At 43.6% G+C, this 20,263-nt stretch overlaps 1 protein-coding gene across 5 annotated transcripts in view; it reads left to right on the forward strand.

Moving 5' to 3' along the window:
- Positions 1-12,936, forward strand: part of PDE9A (phosphodiesterase 9A) — a 74,926-nt gene extending 61,990 nt beyond the window's left edge. For all 5 annotated transcript variants that reach the window (XM_053386804.1, XM_053386805.1, XM_053386807.1 and 2 more), the window contains 6 exons: positions 6,470-6,583; positions 8,082-8,186; positions 9,327-9,455; positions 9,882-9,977; positions 11,681-11,755; positions 12,375-12,936. In XM_053386804.1, coding sequence (XP_053242779.1) covers positions 6,470-6,583; positions 8,082-8,186; positions 9,327-9,455; positions 9,882-9,977; positions 11,681-11,731 — 495 coding nt within the window. In that variant the 3' untranslated portion in view covers positions 11,732-11,755; positions 12,375-12,936. The remainder of the gene's footprint in view (positions 1-6,469; positions 6,584-8,081; positions 8,187-9,326; positions 9,456-9,881; positions 9,978-11,680; positions 11,756-12,374) is intronic.
- The last annotated feature ends 7,327 nt before the right edge of the window (positions 12,937-20,263 follow it).

Raw genomic sequence — 20,263 nt, forward strand, 5'->3', positions numbered from 1 at the left:
TGCCTGAAGTTGTGCTTTTACTATCTCCCTCTTAACAAACTCCCAGCCATCATGAACTCCCTTTCCTTTTAGTATTACTGTCCATGGGATCTCACCCAGCACTTCCCTAAGTTTTATGAAGTCGGCTTTCTTAAAGTCGAGAAATTGAGTCCTAGTATGCTTGGCTGCTCCTTTCCGCTGTATAGTAAACTTCAGAAGAGCATGATCACTCGCGCCTAATGATCCTTCCACTTCTACCCCACTAACCAGGTCATCAACATTGGTTAGGACCAGATCTAAAATGGCTGTTCCTCTTGTAGCTTCTCCCACTTTCTGGACAATGAAGTTGTCTGCAAGGCCAGTGAGGAATCTGTTTGACCTTATGCTCTTGGCTGAGTTTGACATCCAACAAATATCCGGGTAATTGAAGTCCCCCATTACTACTATCTCCCTTCCTTTTGCATGCTTGGCCATCTGTTCCAGGAAGGCATCATCTATGTCCTCCGTTTGGCTTGGGGATCTATAGTAAACTCCCACAATGAGGTCACTGTTATTCTTCTCTCCCTTAATTTTGACCCAAATGCTCTCACTTTGGCTTTGAGGTTCTAAATCTTGGATCTCTTCACAGGTATACACATCCCTGACATATAACGCCACTCCTCCTCCTTTCTTGTCTGGTCTGTTTCTCTGAAATAGATTGTATCCCTCCATTATTACATTCCAATCGTGGGACTTATCCCACCAGGTTTCAGTGATGCCTATTATGTCATATTTAGTTTGCTGTACCAAGAGCTCAAGCTCATCTTGTTTATTTCCCATACTTTGCGCATTAGTGTACAGACATTGAAGTCCATTAATCATTCCCCCGTGTCTCTTATTTAAGGATTTTTTCCTCCCACCACTAGGTCTGCGTGCTGTTTGCTCCATTCGGTCTATGACATTTGGATGATCATCTTCATCAATTGATAGACTCCTACCTTCAGGAGCACTGTCTCCCTCCCCCACATTAGTCAGTTTAAAGCCCTCCTGATGAGGTTTCTGAGATTTTTTGCAAAAACATTCCTACCAACCGTTGTGAGGTGCAGCCCATCGCTTGCCAGAAGTCCATCTTCAAGAAACTGCATTCCGTGATCTAAGAATCCAAACCGTTCCTGTTTACACCATTTGCGAAGCCAGTTGTTCACTTCCACTATTTTTCCCTCTCTCCCTGGGCCACGTCGTTCAACTGGGAGGACAGATGAGATGACAATTTGTGCATTTAATTGCTTCAATTTCCTGCCCAGAGCCTCGTAATCTCTTTTGATCTTCTGGAGGCTATTGCTTGCAGTGTCATTGGTTCCCACATGAACCAAGAGGAAGGGGTATTTGTCAGTGGGTTTTATGATTCCTTGCAGTCGTTCAGTTACATCTTGGATCTTAGCCCCGGGGAGACAGCACACTTCCCGAGACATCTTGTCAGGCCCACAGATCACTGCTTCTGTTCCCCTCAGTAGGGAATCCCCTATCACCACTACACGCCTCCTCTTAGGTCTGGTCGGGGCTCTTCCGTGAGCTGTCCGTTCCAAGGTCGCCTGCACATTCCCTGAAGACTGCCTTTGCTGCTCGTCTTCATATACCTGATCGACTGTAATGAGGGAGAGATCCTCAAATGGAGTCTGCTCTTCGTCTTCCATGCTAGGGGAAAGGACCTCAAAGCGATTGGGTATTTCTAAACAATCGGAGCGAACCCTGGGCCTCCTACTTCTTTGAGTCACGTTTCTCCATATATCTGGCTCCTGTGTTGGTGAACTAGCCTCCTTCTCAGGGGAGTCCCCTGTCTCCTCCTTGGTGGAGACGGTGTGCTCTGTTGCTTCCAAGAAGAGCTCCAGCTCTCTAATTCTTTGGAGCGTAGCTACACGTTCCTCCAGTTGCTGGACTTTGTCTTTTAAGAGGGCAATCAACATGCAATTGCTGCAGGTAAAGCTGCCTGCAACCTTTGGCAAGATGGCAAACATTGCGCAGGAACCACAGGCGACTGCAGCTGTTCCCTCACCCTCCATCTTGAGAAGGTGTCGTTGGGGGTGACTACAGCGGTCCTCCATCATAAAAAGCGTGAAGACAGGACAAATAAATCCCCCCAAATAAACCTATATCTCCCCCAACAAACGTTTGAGACTAGCTCCCCTAAATCTAAAAGATGGATCAAACTGCGCGCGCCGCTAGGCGCGCGCCGCTGCCCTACAAACTCTGACAAGCTCCTCCCACAGCTAATCCCCTACCTCAACAGAAGCCCTGCCCCCTCTGACCTTTGCACAGAGAAAGCAGCTAATCAGCCACAAGAAACTCACACAAGAAAACCCTTTTTGTTCCTTCTTCAGCCGCTGCCCTACAAGCTCTGACAAGCTCCTCCCACAGCTAATCCCCTACCTCAACAGAAGCCCTGCCCCCTCTGACCTTTGCACAGAGAAAGCAGCTAATCAGCCACAAGAAACTCACACAAGAAAACCCTTTTTGTTCCTTCTTCAGCCGCTGCCCTACAAGCTCTGACAAGCTCCTCCCACAGCTAATCCCCTACCTCAACAGAAGCCCTGCCCCCTCTGACCTTTGCACAGAGAAAGCAGCTAATCAGCCACAAGAAACTCACACAAGAAAACCCTTTTTGTTCCTTCTTCAGCCGCTGCCCTACAAGCTCTGACAAGCTCCTCCCACAGCTAATCCCCTACCTCAACAGAAGCCCTGCCCCCTCTGACCTTTGCACAGAGAAAGCAGCTAATCAGCCACAAGAAACTCACACAAGAAAACCCTTTTTGTTCCTTCTTCAGCCGCTGCCCTACAAGCTCTGACAAGCTCCTCCCACAGCTAATCCCCTACCTCAACAGAAGCCCTGCCCCCTCTGACCTTTGCACAGAGAAAGCAGCTAATCAGCCACAAGAAACTCACACAAGAAAACCCTTTTTGTTCCTTCTTCAGCCGCTGCCCTACAAGCTCTGACAAGCTCCTCCCACAGCTAATCCCCTACCTCAACAGAAGCCCTGCCCCCTCTGACCTTTGCACAGAGAAAGCAGCTAATCAGCCACAAGAAACTCACACAAGAAAACCCTTTTTGTTCCTTCTTCAGCCGCTGCCCTACAAGCTCTGACAAGCTCCTCCCACAGCTAATCCCCTACCTCAACAGAAGCCCTGCCCCCTCTGACCTTTGCACAGAGAAAGCAGCTAATCAGCCACAAGAAACTCACACAAGAAAACCCTTTTTGTTCCTTCTTCAGCCGCTGCCCTACAAGCTCTGACAAGCTCCTCCCACAGCTAATCCCCTACCTCAACAGAAGCCCTGCCCCCTCTGACCTTTGCACAGAGAAAGCAGCTAATCAGCCACAAGAAACTCACACAAGAAAACCCTTTTTGTTCCTTCTTCAGCCGCTGCCCTACAAGCTCTGACAAGCTCCTCCCACAGCTAATCCCCTACCTCAACAGAAGCCCTGCCCCCTCTGACCTTTGCACAGAGAAAGCAGCTAATCAGCCACAAGAAACTCACACAAGAAAACCCTTTTTGTTCCTTCTTCAGCCGCTGCCCTACAAGCTCTGACAAGCTCCTCCCACAGCTAATCCCCTACCTCAACAGAAGCCCTGCCCCCTCTGACCTTTGCACAGAGAAAGCAGCTAATCAGCCACAAGAAACTCACACAAGAAAACCCTTTTTGTTCCTTCTTCAGCCGCTGCCCTACAAGCTCTGACAAGCTCCTCCCACAGCTAATCCCCTACCTCAACAGAAGCCCTGCCCCCTCTGACCTTTGCACAGAGAAAGCAGCTAATCAGCCACAAGAAACTCACACAAGAAAACCCTTTTTGTTCCTTCTTCAGCCGCTGCCCTACAAGCTCTGACAAGCTCCTCCCACAGCTAATCCCCTACCTCAACAGAAGCCCTGCCCCCTCTGACCTTTGCACAGAGAAAGCAGCTAATCAGCCACAAGAAACTCACACAAGAAAACCCTTTTTGTTCCTTCTTCAGCCGCTGCCCTACAAGCTCTGACAAGCTCCTCCCACAGCTAATCCCCTACCTCAACAGAAGCCCTGCCCCCTCTGACCTTTGCACAGAGAAAGCAGCTAATCAGCCACAAGAAACTCACACAAGAAAACCCTTTTTGTTCCTTCTTCAGCCGCTGCCCTACAAGCTCTGACAAGCTCCTCCCACAGCTAATCCCCTACCTCAACAGAAGCCCTGCCCCCTCTGACCTTTGCACAGAGAAAGCAGCTAATCAGCCACAAGAAACTCACACAAGAAAACCCTTTTTGTTCCTTCTTCAGCCGCTGCCCTACAAGCTCTGACAAGCTCCTCCCACAGCTAATCCCCTACCTCAACAGAAGCCCTGCCCCCTCTGACCTTTGCACAGAGAAAGCAGCTAATCAGCCACAAGAAACTCACACAAGAAAACCCTTTTTGTTCCTTCTTCAGCCGCTGCCCTACAAGCTCTGACAAGCTCCTCCCACAGCTAATCCCCTACCTCAACAGAAGCCCTGCCCCCTCTGACCTTTGCACAGAGAAAGCAGCTAATCAGCCACAAGAAACTCACACAAGAAAACCCTTTTTGTTCCTTCTTCAGCCGCTGCCCTACAAGCTCTGACAAGCTCCTCCCACAGCTAATCCCCTACCTCAACAGAAGCCCTGCCCCCTCTGACCTTTGCACAGAGAAAGCAGCTAATCAGCCACAAGAAACTCACACAAGAAAACCCTTTTTGTTCCTTCTTCAGCCGCTGCCCTACAAGCTCTGACAAGCTCCTCCCACAGCTAATCCCCTACCTCAACAGAAGCCCTGCCCCCTCTGACCTTTGCACAGAGAAAGCAGCTAATCAGCCACAAGAAACTCACACAAGAAAACCCTTTTTGTTCCTTCTTCAGCCGCTGCCCTACAAGCTCTGACAAGCTCCTCCCACAGCTAATCCCCTACCTCAACAGAAGCCCTGCCCCCTCTGACCTTTGCACAGAGAAAGCAGCTAATCAGCCACAAGAAACTCACACAAGAAAACCCTTTTTGTTCCTTCTTCAGCCGCTGCCCTACAAGCTCTGACAAGCTCCTCCCACAGCTAATCCCCTACCTCAACAGAAGCCCTGCCCCCTCTGACCTTTGCACAGAGAAAGCAGCTAATCAGCCACAAGAAACTCACACAAGAAAACCCTTTTTGTTCCTTCTTCAGCCGCTGCCCTACAAGCTCTGACAAGCTCCTCCCACAGCTAATCCCCTACCTCAACAGAAGCCCTGCCCCCTCTGACCTTTGCACAGAGAAAGCAGCTAATCAGCCACAAGAAACTCACACAAGAAAACCCTTTTTGTTCCTTCTTCAGCCGCTGCCCTACAAGCTCTCTTATTTTAGAAATTAAGCGTTGGTTGTGGTTCGAGAAAATAAGCCAAACCTAGTGAAATAAGCATCTCCTGTATGATGGCCACAAACTGCTCTTTTATATTGTGATGTTCTGGTGTTCTTGTTTTGATTCTTTTAATAAAATGTACTTGTAACTTTTTGTAAAGCTCTGAGAACCTGTTGAAGGGCAGGATATAAATAAAATAAAAGACGCGGGTAGCACTGTGGTCTAAATCACTAAGCCTCTTTGGCTTGCCGATTGGAAGGTCAGCAGTTCAAATTCACGCGACAGGGTGAGATCCCATTGCTTTCTCCCAGCTTCTACCAACCTAGGTGTTTGAAAGCAGTGCAAGTAGATAAATAGGTACCACTGCAGCGGCGTTTCCATGCACTCTGGTTTCTGTCACAGTGTCCTGTTACTGTAGAAGCAGTTTAGTCATGCTGGCCACATGGCCCAGAAAGCTGTCTGTGGACAAACACCAGCTCCCTTGGCCTGAAAGCGAGATGAGCGCCACACCCCATAATTGCCTTTGACTGGACTTAACTGTCCAGGGGTCCTTTACCTTTTATCTATAAATAAAATAAATGTCTTTCCCCACCAATTTGAATATCGCATATGCCTTGATCAAATTGCCTAAGAACACTGATACGTTTTTTCAGTGTTGCAGCTCTTGGTTTTAAACACCAAATGTTTTCATTTTTGTAAAAGCAACCTTGGGACTCCCAATTCTGAATCAGGGGCATAGTAAGGAAGGTCATATCTTTCCCTCCTTGCACCTTGCCCCCAGTCTAGAACACACACAGTAGCTATTAGCTATGGGGAAGGAAACTTAAAAGCTTGACAAATTAAGCCCGCAGGTTTCCCATTGTGTGGCTAAGAGCAGTTCTAGGGAGCATCTGAACTGAGGCTTCTCAGTGTGCCTCTCCTTTCCAGAAGACAAAACAAATGCACAGCTTGGCTTTTATCTCTAGAGTTTTCTCCTGCTCCCCAGCATCTTCGTAGAGTCCAAAAAAAAGTGTGAGAACTTGGTACAAAACTGTTAAATGGGTAAATTGTTGGAGTGGAGGGGAAGCATAGGTGAAGTAGTGGCATTTCTACCTTAAGAAATATACTGTAAATGTCTTACAATATTGTTGGTTGGTTTGTTTCACATAGGGGATAATTACATTAATCCTAGCAACAGACATGGCAAGGCACGCTGAAATTTTGGATGCTTTCAAAGAAATACTGGACAAGTTTGACTATTCAAATGAGGAGCATGTGACCCAGGTAAGACAATATTCTCTGTTTTCAGATGTTAAAGGGGGGCAAAGTGGGGGACAGGAACAACAGCCTGAGTCAAACAATGCCAGTGTGGGGGGCGCCACCAGGGGGCGCATTGGAAGATGGCCGACAATAACATCTCTCCGACCCACTCGAGGTAATTAAGAGGCTGATATGGGAGTATGCAGCCTCCCTTTGTTGCCCCAAGGCAATGGGGAACACTGCCTTGCCTGCTGTGTCCATAATTTACCCCCAGATTCGAAAGAAGGGGGTGAGGGAACTAGGCACGAAGCCCTCGGTTGGGTCCGGCTCTCCCGGACGCTGTCTCTGATCGCGCACTGGCTGCATCAGCTCAAAATATATAATTGGAAATAGAAGCAAATGCACATATTTCAAGTGAAGAAAGGGAGTGAAGATTGCTAATTGAAGTGACCTCTGTGAAACGAGAGTGATGGGTTGGATTTAATGGAATATAATATAAAGAAAATACATCAAAGGTTCAGTATGCCGGAGCGGGACTGGATGGGGGGGGGACTTTTTTTTCTTTTCTTCTATGTGATTAACCAATAACCCCTCCCCAAGAAAGAACTGTCGCATAACTGACCTAAGCAGGATGATTAAAAACTGTGTGGAAATGATTTACTACCAAAAGTTTGGCTTATGAGATCGATAAAAGAACAAGGGCTTTTGATGACGCAGCAACAAAAAGGGAGTCGCCATATTGACAGGTCTTGTCGAAAGATTCATGATCGGGAGGAGGAAGCTTTGTTTTCATATTGGATTCCTGGCAGAACCTCCTCGAGGGCTAAGAAAGGGTGTGACAGACCTGTGAAAAGTTAACGAGTAGACGGCAAGAATGTTTTTCTTTATGGAAGCGATGAAATACGGTAGCCGTCTGAAATACGACTCTTGGACGAACGGAAAATCCACACAGGAATACAAATTTGTTTCAATCCACTTGGGAGACTATCAGAGGCCACAAAGACAAAGAGAAAGGAAAAATATATGAAAATAACTAGAAGAGATGTGGAAAACAACAAGAAAGGATTGGACAGAATTGTGAACATTATTTGGACAGATTTGTGGACTTTTAAAGCAGCAGCAACCAAGAGGATTGGATCCCTTTCGGAACTTGAAATATGGGTACCCCCAACAAAAATTTAAAATTCGGCTTTGTAATTTGGAATTTATGTGATTTGATTTGATTGGTCTGTTAATAAGAAATATTTTTTAAAAACAACAATGCCAGTGTGGAGGCACCAATGTGGGGGTGTCACAGGGCATGTCATGTAGCAGGAGTAGAAGCTGAAAGTTCAGCACAAATACAGTACAAATGCACTTTAATAGCAAGAACAGCTTATTGCTGTGTACAGCCACAGCTGGAGGTGCCCTTATTTTCAGTGCTGACATCTCACTGAAAAATGAAGGAAACATTGCCCGGTAATAAGTGCAGGTAAACATGGCAGATTTCTTACCACACTGTAAAATGCTCTCCTCCTTTCAGCTAAAGATGGTCCTGATCAAATGCTGTGATATCTCCAATGAAGTTCGCCCAATGGAAGTGGCAGAGCCATGGGTAGACTGCTTATTAGAGGAGTATTTTATGCAGGTAAGGGTACACCCAGTGGAACTGCCGCAGTAGTTCATGTTTCAATACAACAGAGCTGGAAGTTATCCAGTAATAATGCCTGACTTTCTAGGTCCACCAAGATGAAAGACCCTTTCTCAGCAGGGTCTTGAAAGTGTGTCATTCTGATGATGTACTTTGAATAAAAGTGACTGTAATTGACTGTAATTTGTGGCCTCAAAGGGCAATCACAGCCCAGAAATGCAAATGTTAGCAGATTGCTGCCTGTTTTCTCTAACAGGGCTGTTTTTAGGAGTTAACTCAGCATGTAAACCATTTTGAAACCAAACAGGGACAAGGACTTTGTAGAAAATGTCAGCTAAATAAGCAGCACCATGTAGGTTAAGTTTGGATTATTTATATCTGTGACTTTGAACCATTCATGACTAAGCCTATTAGAACTGAAAAGTTGGGTGTTTTTAAAGAGAAAGGCAAAAAGAAAAAGAAAGAAAGCGCTGTGATCATTTCAAAAGGAGAATCTCATTAGTGTTGGGAAAAATCGCCTTATGGTGCCACATCGTTATCATTTCTTACCGGATTTCATTTGGAGATGACTGCAGGAAGTAACAAAAAAAAAGTAGCAGTCCACTTGCCCTCTCAAATCCGTCAACACGATGTGTATATACAAGCTGTAGCAGTTGGCATCACACCAAGTAAGGCTTGATCGTGATAGGCAGCACAAAAAGGCAGTTCTATTATTTCTTGATTTAACATGTTCCCAGTGTGGAAAATTTAAAATACAGCCAAAAAAGCAATTGAATAATAGCAGAAAGAGCAAAAGATGAAAGAATGCTCAGTTTGCCCTTCATTCATTTGCAGAGCAATCCTACACTGTGTTCAGTGGGCCTTACTTCCAGATAAGTGTGTTTAGGGTGCACATAATCTTCCCTGCTGAGAACCCCCAGAAGATGTCTCTGCCACCCTCCCACTTTTCCTCCAACGCCCCAAATTTCTGTAGGTCTGAAAATCTTTCAGCTGCATCTTTCAAATATAATTTTTTTAAAAAAAAAAATAATACAGCATAAACAGGTCACACATAATAACCAATTATATCATTCCAAATTAGATAAATATTGACCACTGGTTTGAATTTACTTAATGTATTGCTACACTTTGTCCTAGAGTGACCGGGAAAAGTCCGAAGGCCTTCCGGTGGCCCCTTTCATGGACCGAGACAAAGTGACCAAACCTACAGCACAGATAGGCTTCCTGAAGTTTGTTCTTATCCCAATGTTTGAAACTGTAACAAAGGTAAGGTCAAATAAGCTGATTGATCAAAAGCCCTTGGATCAAGTGCGTTTTCTCATAGCTTTTTTGAGGGGTGCAAGAACCCCAAATCCACTTTAATTGCACAACCTGGATTTCCTGGTATGCAACTGAAACCCACCCACAAAAAAACAATTGTTTGGAAACACTCAATGTGATTAGCAATCATCTCATAGGTGTTTACAAGTAAAAACAACTTGAAGGGATGGAAGGCTATATCTTCCAAGCCCAGCTACAAATCCACCACAAGGAAAAACTTGCCATTAGCATGCATAGGAGTGGGGGGGCGGTACTAACATTCCAGACTTTTAATAACTCATTTATACAATGCTAGCATGCTGAATTTTTCTCATTTCAAGACACATAGTTATTGGAAACAATTTTAGTTTACCTTTCTTGCTTTCGTTTTAGCTTTTTCCAGAGGTTGAAGAAGTATTGCTCCAACCACTTTGGGAATCCAGGGATCGCTATGAGGAGCTGAAGCAAATAGATGATGCTGTGAAAGAGGTAAGACAAGCTGCTGTTTGTGGGGTTAACAAGGACAACTGCAGAGGCTGAAAAGGCAACACCCAGACTCCCTTAGATGAATCAGGATTTTGAGGTTTTTCTTGCAAGAATTCTCCTAATACAACACATTTTTATATGCCATTTTCATAAATATATGCATTTTTGCACATACTTGCCCAGCTATATGCATTTTTGTGTGCATTATTTGTTTCAAGAAATGCAATACAAAATTCATATAAGTGCAAATTTTATAGAAGTGCAAATTTTGAAGGATAGCTGTGCTTCAGTCACATATTTTGCAAACTGGTAGGTTTGCGTTAAATCCTAACCAAATCAAATTTCTTCCCATCCCTACTTCCAAATAAGTATGTAGGAGTACAGCCTTAATAGTAAGTTGAGGAACAGGTCTAATGTAATGGGAACTTTTGAACCAAAGGGTATAGCTAATTCTGGCTGTGAATACACCACAGAACACGAGAAGATTTTCTAACTTCACTTACAGCTGTGCTTGATAAAACAGGCTTTGTGATTTTCACGCTGAAGCAAAGATTCCTACATTCTTATGTGTAATGCTATAATGCCCTCTGGAAGGAAGCCACCACAGGTTCCCTTCGATGCCAATAAAACAGGGGTGTACAAATTTCATGAATTAATTGGTTCATTTAAGCATAGTAGCATAGCACTTCTGGTAATAAGGCAACTAATAGGAAAATGATGCATGCAAAGCAGAACACATGCGGAGCAAATTATAGCTCTCCTTTGTCAAGTGCTTGTGGCTCCTGCTGAGGCAGTCAAATGGCCTTTGGATCACAGTGGCAAAGAATGAAGACAGAGCAGTCCTTCTGAGTGGCAGAGGGTAAGCTAGCCACTGACAGACAAGCCTGCTTTTAGTTTTTCAGCATTGGCCCCAAATGATGCCCAATGTTTCACCTTGTAATCTTTTCACTATGGGCTTTTCATTCTCCTAGCTTTATTGATCTGGCTTCATTCCAAGCTAGATTTTTATAGCGATCATGTTCCATTTCTTCCCATCTCACGAGAGCTCCACGAGATCTTACCAGAAGGTACTGCCACACAACTCCAGTAAGGCTTCAGCAGTGGGGCAGGAGACAGGGGCAGCAGCTTCCCGTTTTGCCTCGGGTAGAAGCGTTTGGATTTGATATCCCTCTTTATCACTACCCGAAGGAGTCTCAAAGCAGCTAACAATCTCTTTTTCCCTTCTTCCACCACAACAAACACTGTGAGGTGGGTGAGGCTGAGAGACTTCAGAGAAGTGTGACTAGCCCAAGGTCACCCAGCAGCTGCATGTGGAAGAGTGGAGACGCGAACCCGGTTCACCAGATTACAAGTCTACCGCTCTTAACCACTGCACCACACTGCCTCTCTTGGGTGGCAAAACGGGATGGGCCAACCCTACTCAAAAGGCAGTTCACATTCTCATGCATTCCCCACTGGTGCCTACATGTGTTTGGTTCCCAGAGGAAACTAACAACCAGAGAGAAAAATAATGGTTACTGTACACCCACCACTGATGCTGCAGATGCTTTGGGGCACATTGTAAGGAAACTCCACTGAAACGAACAGATTTCATGCACTGATGATCATATTTGCTGGGTTGTGCCAATGACTCGGTGGCTGCTATATTGACAAATCAGATGCCTCATGACTGCCATTGTTAATTATTCCATTCTACTCTTAACTAGTTACAGAAGAAGAAGAACGAAAGTTTGGCAATTGGAAGCAAGGAGAAGTGAAAAGCAAAGGCAAGGCACACCAGGGTAATTATCCCTCTTTAAAGGATACTTTCACATTAAGAAACAGGGTGACAACATTTAAAACATTAATAGAAAATTGCCTATGGCATGAGGTGTTTTCAGCAAATAAACTGATAAAATCCAGCTAGTTTCTCTGCAATATATTGAACATATGCTTGTGAAAAACAAAATAAAATAGAATTGTAATGCATTTTTGACCAACTATTTATACAATATAAAACCAGTAATGAAAAGCAGAGAGAGAGTGCTCTCGAATTGTTAGGAGAGTCCTAGTCCCCTTACAGAACTACAATTTCCAGAGTTCCCTAAGAAGAGGGATTGATTGTTAAAGCACTCTGAGAATTGTAACCCCGCGAGGCAAATAAAGGTCTCTCAACAACTTCCAGCAGCCTTAACAAACTACAGCTTCCATAATTCCTTGTGGGAAGCTATGGCTCTTTAAAGTGGTCTCTTAGTGCTTTAAATGTATGGTGTAAATGTGGCCAAATAGGGATTACCACAGTTGCTGTGCGTGTGGCTTAAAAGGTGTGCTGAATCAGCATGTCTGAGCGCTGCCAAAAATTATTCTGAGTGGATGAGACCTCATTCTTTGGGCCTAACGATGTTTGTATTTTAATTCCAGCATTATAATGGACACAAAGATCCTTTAGAGGTTTGCCAAGTCTAGCTAAGCATCATGGGATTGCACAGTACTGACGGAGGATGAGACTGAACAGCTGACACTGCCACAAGCACTTTTTCCAAGTTCCTTTTTTATATAAAAAAAGAACCCTAGTATTTATCCTTATGGATGCAGACAATAAGGAATCTCTGCTGTTGTACATTTTTTTAAAGAAAAAGTAATCTTCTAAATAATATATTCTTATACCAAAAAATGGCTGCTGTAATTATTCTCTTTTTAAGATTTTATATGTCTTCTTTTTTTTTAACTGCTTCTGGTTGTCATATGGAGATGTATTGGGAAAAATTGTACTTTTTAAGCGAGTTGTTTTAAAAATCTTTTAAAATGTAGTTTTGTGTAGCATTAAAGTAACAACAATTTATCTCAATATGTCTGTGTACGATTTAGAAGTGTCACCTTGCCGAGGGATTTGACAAAACCAATACCAAGCTGAGAAGCTTAATGTTCTCTTCTCTGGTCAGCAACTGTTGGCCAGGAAATCCCTTCAAGAGGGAGGGTGAAATGACAGCCCAATCCCTCAGCCCTGCCGCCCTAGTCCCTCTCTGCATATGCTGTTCCCCCTTTTGTTTTTGGGTCAGTAACTGAGGGGTACAGATGATGGTCCTTTAGAGAGACAGATGTAGCCTATAGGTTTCCAGTTACCTTATCCCTGAGCATTGAGAGAATTGAAAATGCCCCCAAGTATGTTATGAACATGAAGCAGTTCTTGTTGCCAAAGCTTGACAGGTCTATCACTGTAAACTGCTTGGATAGGAACTCAAATTTCAGAGGAACCAGAACTAAGCTAATCTGCGTTCCTTCTTGGAAGAGTGGAGTATAAATGTAATAAATAGCTAACTCTTCAACAAAGAACATATTTTCACAAGTTTTTTTTTATTTTACTTTATTTACATTTCCTGCATCATGTTCCGGTTTAATGAATGGGGCATCTCAACTAATCAGCTAACCAAAAACTCTGATAAACTGGCATTATATTTGTCTACACATACATTGGCAAGAATCTAGTCTAGATTTGACTAGATGCTATGTACAACTGAGATTTGTTTAATGAAGGTTCTATAATTATTATATTTTTCTGTGGAGAATATACCATACACCCAGTGCCTGAGAAGGGTCTGTGATGGTGAGGGACTACTAGCATGTGTTTTCCATGCTTAGTTTGAGATTCAGTCTCTGAAACCTCCACAATTAGAAGGGTCTTGAGATGTAGAGCTGGGAAAAACTTTTGCATGTGGCCTTCAAGACCTACTCGGGCAGATTAATACAGCCCTTAAATTCACATGGCAGCTTTTATTGCACAAAAGCTGGCAGCCATTTTGCTTGGATGGGAATTGTTAAGGTTAATGCTGACAGTGTGCCCTTTTAATACTGAACAATGAGAGTTTGGGACCAACGTATCCAACTGAAATGGGCATGGGTTGTTGCTCCCAGGTTACAGAAAGGAACATCGGGCATGAAGAAACTACAGTGGTACCTCAGTTTAAGAACAGTCCTGTTTACGAACGATTCGGTTTACGAACTCTGCAAAACCGGAAATAGTGTCCAGGTTTGCGAACTTTACCTCAGTCTAAGAACAGAATCCGAACGGTGGAAGGGCACCAGCAGTGGGAGGCCTCATTAGGGAAGCACACCTTGGTTTAAGAACAGTTTCAGTTTAAGAATGAACTTCTGGAATGGATTAAGTTCGTAAACCGAGGTACCACTGTAATCTGGTTTGCGCAAGGTCCCCTAGAAAGCCTATGACAGGGACAGGACTTAAGTGCCAGCAACTAGGGCGCCCTGAGCATTCACATTCAGACCCACAGAAGGATTGTTGTACAAAAGAGAGGACTGGGGAATCCTACATCTGGTGAAATTTCCCCTTCTATGCTCTTAGTTCTCCCAAAGTCTAGAGATACATCAGTATTCAAGTACGAGCCAAGGGAAATATCCTTTGGTGCAACTGATGGTCATGTATGCCTTCCACAGCATCCTGTTGGAAATGTACATGAAAGTAAAGCACAAGATGTAAAATGAAAGGTGTGGCTTATGAAAGATGCCTTGGATTTGCTCTGGGAGAAATGTAAGAAATCCCGTTGCACCTCTATGTACTATTCATGTTTGTATATGTTTTAAATGGAGTATGCACTGTAATTTCTACATAGGCTTTTGTTAGGTTGCTTTTAAAGTGAGTTTATAAATCTAGAGTAGCACATTAGGAAGGTGTTGCCATCCAAGGAAGCTCGTGTCTCCGTTTGAAGGGCACATGTACCCAAGCCATATGCCTGTGAGCTGCAGAGCTGCTTTCTGAATCTCAGTTTGGATTTTAAAAGAAATTGTGTAGGTGGGTGCTCAGACTTTCTTCCATGCAAAACAGGAGATATCTTGCTAACATTCAGGCTTTCCTTACCAAAGGATCTCAGTGACTAACACCTAGCTCTCCAGCACTGAAAAATAATCGTGCCACCTTTTAAGTCTGACAAAACATTTTGGAACAGCAAACCTTTTCTCTTGTATTGTTTGTGTGTAGATGTTTTTTTCTAGGTGATGATAGCTCTCCAATATGTATTTTGGGAGATGGCCCATTACTGCATTTTGATCCATTTCTGTTGACCAGAAATACTGTTCGACCTGCTCTGAAATCCACATGGGACGTGGACAGGCATCCTTAACCAGAGCTAGTAAATTTCTAAGCATTCTTCCTGAGTCACACAACTGAAGAAGCAAACTGCAGATGAAATATCTCTAGTTTATTACATGCTGTTGTTCATTGAGTGAACAAAATTTAATATTCCAAACTGTTGTAATTTCTTTTTCAAACAGAAGTAGAATAAATCTGATATTGTCTTCAGCATGGCTGTATTCCTGACATTTGTCGAATGTCCCTGAACTACTGCTATTGTCATTCCAGTATACAAATCAATGTATGTGTAGAGGAGGAACATGGGACTTCAGATCATTAGCTCAGACGTAGTGCGCAGTGGGGAATTAGCTATCCAAACAAAAATCCAAAGCCGAGAATAAAAAAAACACAGTTTATTACAAAACAGAAAGATTGGTTACTGTTAGTGTTGTTTCAAAAATAAGACGTTGGTTATTCCAGTTGAACAAACAGTTCTGGCATTACATCTACCAAGTGGTAGAGATTGGATGGATCTAATGTCAAGTATAAAGAGAGAGAGAGAAGTACAAAAGGTGCCAGACAGACATGCATGGAGCTGATTAAAGAGGGGAGTTAGAATGCAAATACTACATACTGCAGTGCCTTGTGAGCATGTGCATGAGAGCTAAAAGGAAAAACAGAGGGAGGGAAAGAGAAGCTGAAGCACAAATATCACTTATTCCAAGGAAGCAGTAGGCCTTCCACCCTACCAGTTCAGTGGGCAGTAGCTCCCACGGGCTTCTAGTACAGTAGAAATAAAATTACCGTACTTTTCCATGTATAAGCAAGGTTTTTTTTTACTGTAAAATAATATTCAAAATGGGGGGTCGTCTTATACATGGATAGTGCAGATGGGGAATGAGCGATTGGTTGCAGCCGCTAGCGGGAGCTTGTCAGCGGCGATTGTGTGTGTGATTGGTGGCTGCAGCAAGGGCTACTGTGGATTGGCTGCTGCTGTGGCAACTGGGCTGATGATTGGTGACTGCGGCAAGGGCTACTGTGGATTGCTGTGGCAATTGGGCAATCCCCTCCAAAAAAACCCTGAAAAAACCTGGGCACTTCCTGTGACGTTAACATGAGAGCGCTGGAGGTGAAATAGTTAAACAGGTTACCCAATCAGAACCCAGAGGGATGGAGTCAGAGGGACTATAAAACCAGCTCTGGGAGGGGTGAAGGGGAGAGTTCGTTGGGAGTTGGGTGGTTGGTTGGAGTAGGAGTGAATAGGGATAGAGTCTGTGGGTAGGTTGAGTCAGTGCAGCGAAATAAGCTGAGTCAGGAACAGTTAGGGGCTAGGAAGACAAGTAAATATCTGAGAGGTGGTTTAGTGAGTGAGAGCAGGTAGCGGAAGTTATAGGTCTGGATAGGCACCCCATGATTGTAATGGACCGATACCGTTTATGAAACCACACCCTTGTTAAACTGCAATAAATAAACAGAAGTTTATGTTCCAATTTAACCCTGACTGGACTCGGTATTGTACCAGGTAGGGCCTGGGTTGTGGCAGCGGGAAATAAAGTGGTGGCACAGGGATCAATAGACGGTGAAACATCCAGGGACCCTGTGTGATCACCACACTCCCAACCCAACCTTTTTGCTCAACAACTCTGGGCCATCTCCCCCCATTTTCTTAAATTGGAGGTCCCCAAAATAGGGGTTGTCTTATACACGGGGGCACATTATACATGAAAAAAATACAATAAGTACAACTACTCTTGTCCCTTAGCGAAAAGGTATGTGTGCCCACAAGAGAGCAATGGAAGTCTCTTACAACAGGGCTCATTTACTTGGGTCCCAGTTTGCAGTATGACTTAGTTGGATTTGGTTGACATTTTCCTTAATGGGGAAACATTAGAACCTGTCAAGTGGAGAGAAGTGACAGCTGTAGGCTGCATAAGTGGCTTAATTGGGATTTCTTCCATTAATGCCCTTAGCAGACCCAATAGTGCTCCTAGCAATCATTAGGTGGCATGTAAAACATATTCACACAATTTAGTGTCACAGTAGCATGAAAAGGCCATCAATATTTTCTCCTTTCTATAATTTCAGGTCTAACTCCCCCCCCCTTTTGTTTTTTTAATGGATAATGCAGCTCTGCTTAAAGAAGGTTGATTTGCTTCCCAAATGAATAAGCTGATTATATCATATTATAGTGCACTTGTGTAGACAGAACTGTCAATCTGTCAGCTTGTCATCAGATTCTTATAATCTTAACTGTTGAATAGTTTGTAGCTGAGCACTAATAATGGCTTTCCCCCTCACTGAAATATCTGCATCTTAAAAAGGTTGTGCAACAAGCTATCAACAGGCAAGCTTCAAAGTTTGATATACACATTTTTGCTATCATTTTCCCCTAATACAATGCATTTCTAAATTATATGTGCATTTTTGTACACATGGGTAGGAGAATTATATCACAAAATTCAGAGAAATAAAAAATTTGAAGGATAGTTGAATTTCGGCTTACAGATGGGTCCAAATTAGAGAAGCGTGAATTTTGTAGTTTCTTGTTAACATTAAATTTCTTGCCTATCACTACTGTCAGCTGTCTCCTGCTGCTGTTTTCTGCAGATTCAATAGAGGCGGTGAAGAAAGTCTTCTTTGCCATCACAATCCCCACTTGGTAGGCTCGGCATTGAGCTCTAACCCGTGTCCAGTCAGCTTCAGAATGAGTTATCCGCCACTGACTCTCTAGCTGTCTCAGTGATTGTTTCATTGCCCTCAGATCCATGGAAAACCACGGGGCTGTCAAGGCTCCATGCAATCAGAAAGGGCGCTTCAGAGCCAAACAGTCAATAGCCTTGGTTAACTCCACATTCCAGCTGGCCACCAGGGGATCAGCTGAAAGGCCATCAACATGGGATAAAGCATCCCCTACCACTCTTGGAAACCATTTGGATCCATTAAGTGGCAGGGGCGGATCCCAGGCTGCATACAGCTGGAAAATCAGGGTGCCTTACCATATATAGGCCCTTCTCCAGCATTGGTAACCTGTGGCCTTGCAGATGCGGCTGAACTACAACTACAGTCATCCCTGGCCACTGGCATACAGGCTGAGTCTGATGGGAGTTGAAGTCCAACAACATCTGGAGAACCACCTGTTCCTCACCACTGAACTCTGTTGAAAGTGTGGAACATATTACTAGCAACAGTAGACCTGGTCCTTTTCTCAGCTGCCCAGTGAATGTATGAAAAAGACTCTCGTTCCTCCTCAAGTGGATCTGATGTACACCCTACATGCACCCAAGCCCCACAATTCACATATATACAGGGAATCACCAGCACCTACATATCCGAACTGCAGGAAATGGCAATCAAGGGGCCTGTGCAATATGACAGATTTCCATGTACAAGATTCCCATTTTCAATATGGACAGAGAGGTCCCTGCTTTATTCACACCACTGAGGTCTGATTTTGCATTCCTATGCCAAGCCGATAACACAGGAAGCTGCTAAGCCATCCGTCAACAAGCAATGCAGAGGGGGGAAAGGAGAACCAGATGGAAATATTGTGCTTCCCCTTAAGTGGCTATTGGAAAGTGACACGTAACAGGAGATTCCTTGTAAAATGAAAAATGCTCGAGGTGTATAACGATAGCCAACTAACAGTAACATGTGTTCTTCTTGATAAGGGCTCCTTTTGTGAGGCAGAGTATCCCAATCAGTCTGAAGCCAAAGCTTTGAAATGTGCAGCTGAGGAAGCACATGGAGCAAAGTGAAAATGGGCTTCCTCAAGACTGTTTTTTTAGAGGATTTTCCAGTACTGTTTGCAAGGAGTAACACCTGCGTGATTAAAGTTCAGACTGGAATAAAATCGTGGCCGATAAAGCACTGCACAGCTCTGAAAACAACCAGTCTTCTAAACTATTATACAATGGTATAATCAAATGGTATAATCAAATCTAGGCAATTGTTAACAAAACTTAACATATTATGAAAAGAAGCAAAGAAGGATGAGCACTTAATTTATTCATTTTTAAATGGAGACTATTTATAAATCGCCAGACTGCATCAATCCAGGATAATGCTCAGCCATATATTTTTTTGCTTATTTTTTCCTCTGGCATATATATAATTTTCCTTGCTCTTTTTTCTTGTGGTTTTTTTTTCTTATTGTCAAAGAGAGAGAATCAATGGCCGAAGGGAATTGATATAGCTCGTACTATTGAATAAACAAATATGAGCAGTCCTTGTATTTAAAAAGGTCTAGACTAATTTGACCTGCTGCCATACCTGATGGTGGCAGAAGGGCTTGTAACCAGGGAAAGGAACTAGATTTTTAATGAGAAAGTCACCCACCTATTTTTGAATAGTAGATGAAAATACACTGACCTAAAAACTGACTTATAAGGCACAGCATAATAGCTGTATTCATGATCCCAGTAGGGCAGAGCCACACTGCATTTAAACTTATTCACTGCACATTCCCAAATCATCCTGGGAAATGCAGTTTGTTAAGGGTGCTGGTAATTGCAGCTCTGTGGTGGGAAAACTACAGTTCCCAGGGTACCATGTGCTTTAAATGTGCATTGAATAAGCTTTATATGTACTTCAGCTGCTGCTTGGGGAATCTCCATTCTGTGATCACATCTTAATTCAATGGATGCTCTGGCCACTCTGCAGCAGGGATTTCCTATATTATTATGAAATGTGATGTTTCTAGATCTTCCCGGTCTGACATTTCTCTTCTTATATGGAAGCCTTCTCCAACTTGGTACCCTCCAGATTTTTTGGGAGTGCAGATTTACTAATGCAAATTGCCTTGAGATGTCTAATGAGAAGTGACCCACAGATATCATAAATATCAATAAATAATACTAGCATGGATGTGCTAAAGGCTTGGGCTGATAGGAGTTGCAATCTGGAGGGCACCAGATTGGCAAAGCTTCTTTATGGGACCGATCCACTGCTATGAATCACCTCATTACACACAAAACATACACAAACTTTTTAGTGCTTTAATACATTTTATTAATGTATTAAATACATTATTTATTTAATGTTAAACCACAGAGCCTAGGACTTGCCGATCAGAAGGTTGGCGGTTCGAATCCCCATGACAGGGTGAGCTCCCGTTGCTTGGTCCCTGCTCCTGCCAACCTAGCAGTTTGAAAGCACATCAAAGTGCAAGTAGATAAATAGGTACCGCTCTGGCGGGAAGGTAAACGGTGTTTCTGTGCGCTGCTCTGGT

Source organism: Podarcis raffonei, chromosome 4 (assembly GCF_027172205.1).
Source record: "Podarcis raffonei isolate rPodRaf1 chromosome 4, rPodRaf1.pri, whole genome shotgun sequence".
In the NCBI taxonomy this organism is placed as follows: domain Eukaryota; kingdom Metazoa; phylum Chordata; class Lepidosauria; order Squamata; family Lacertidae; genus Podarcis; species Podarcis raffonei.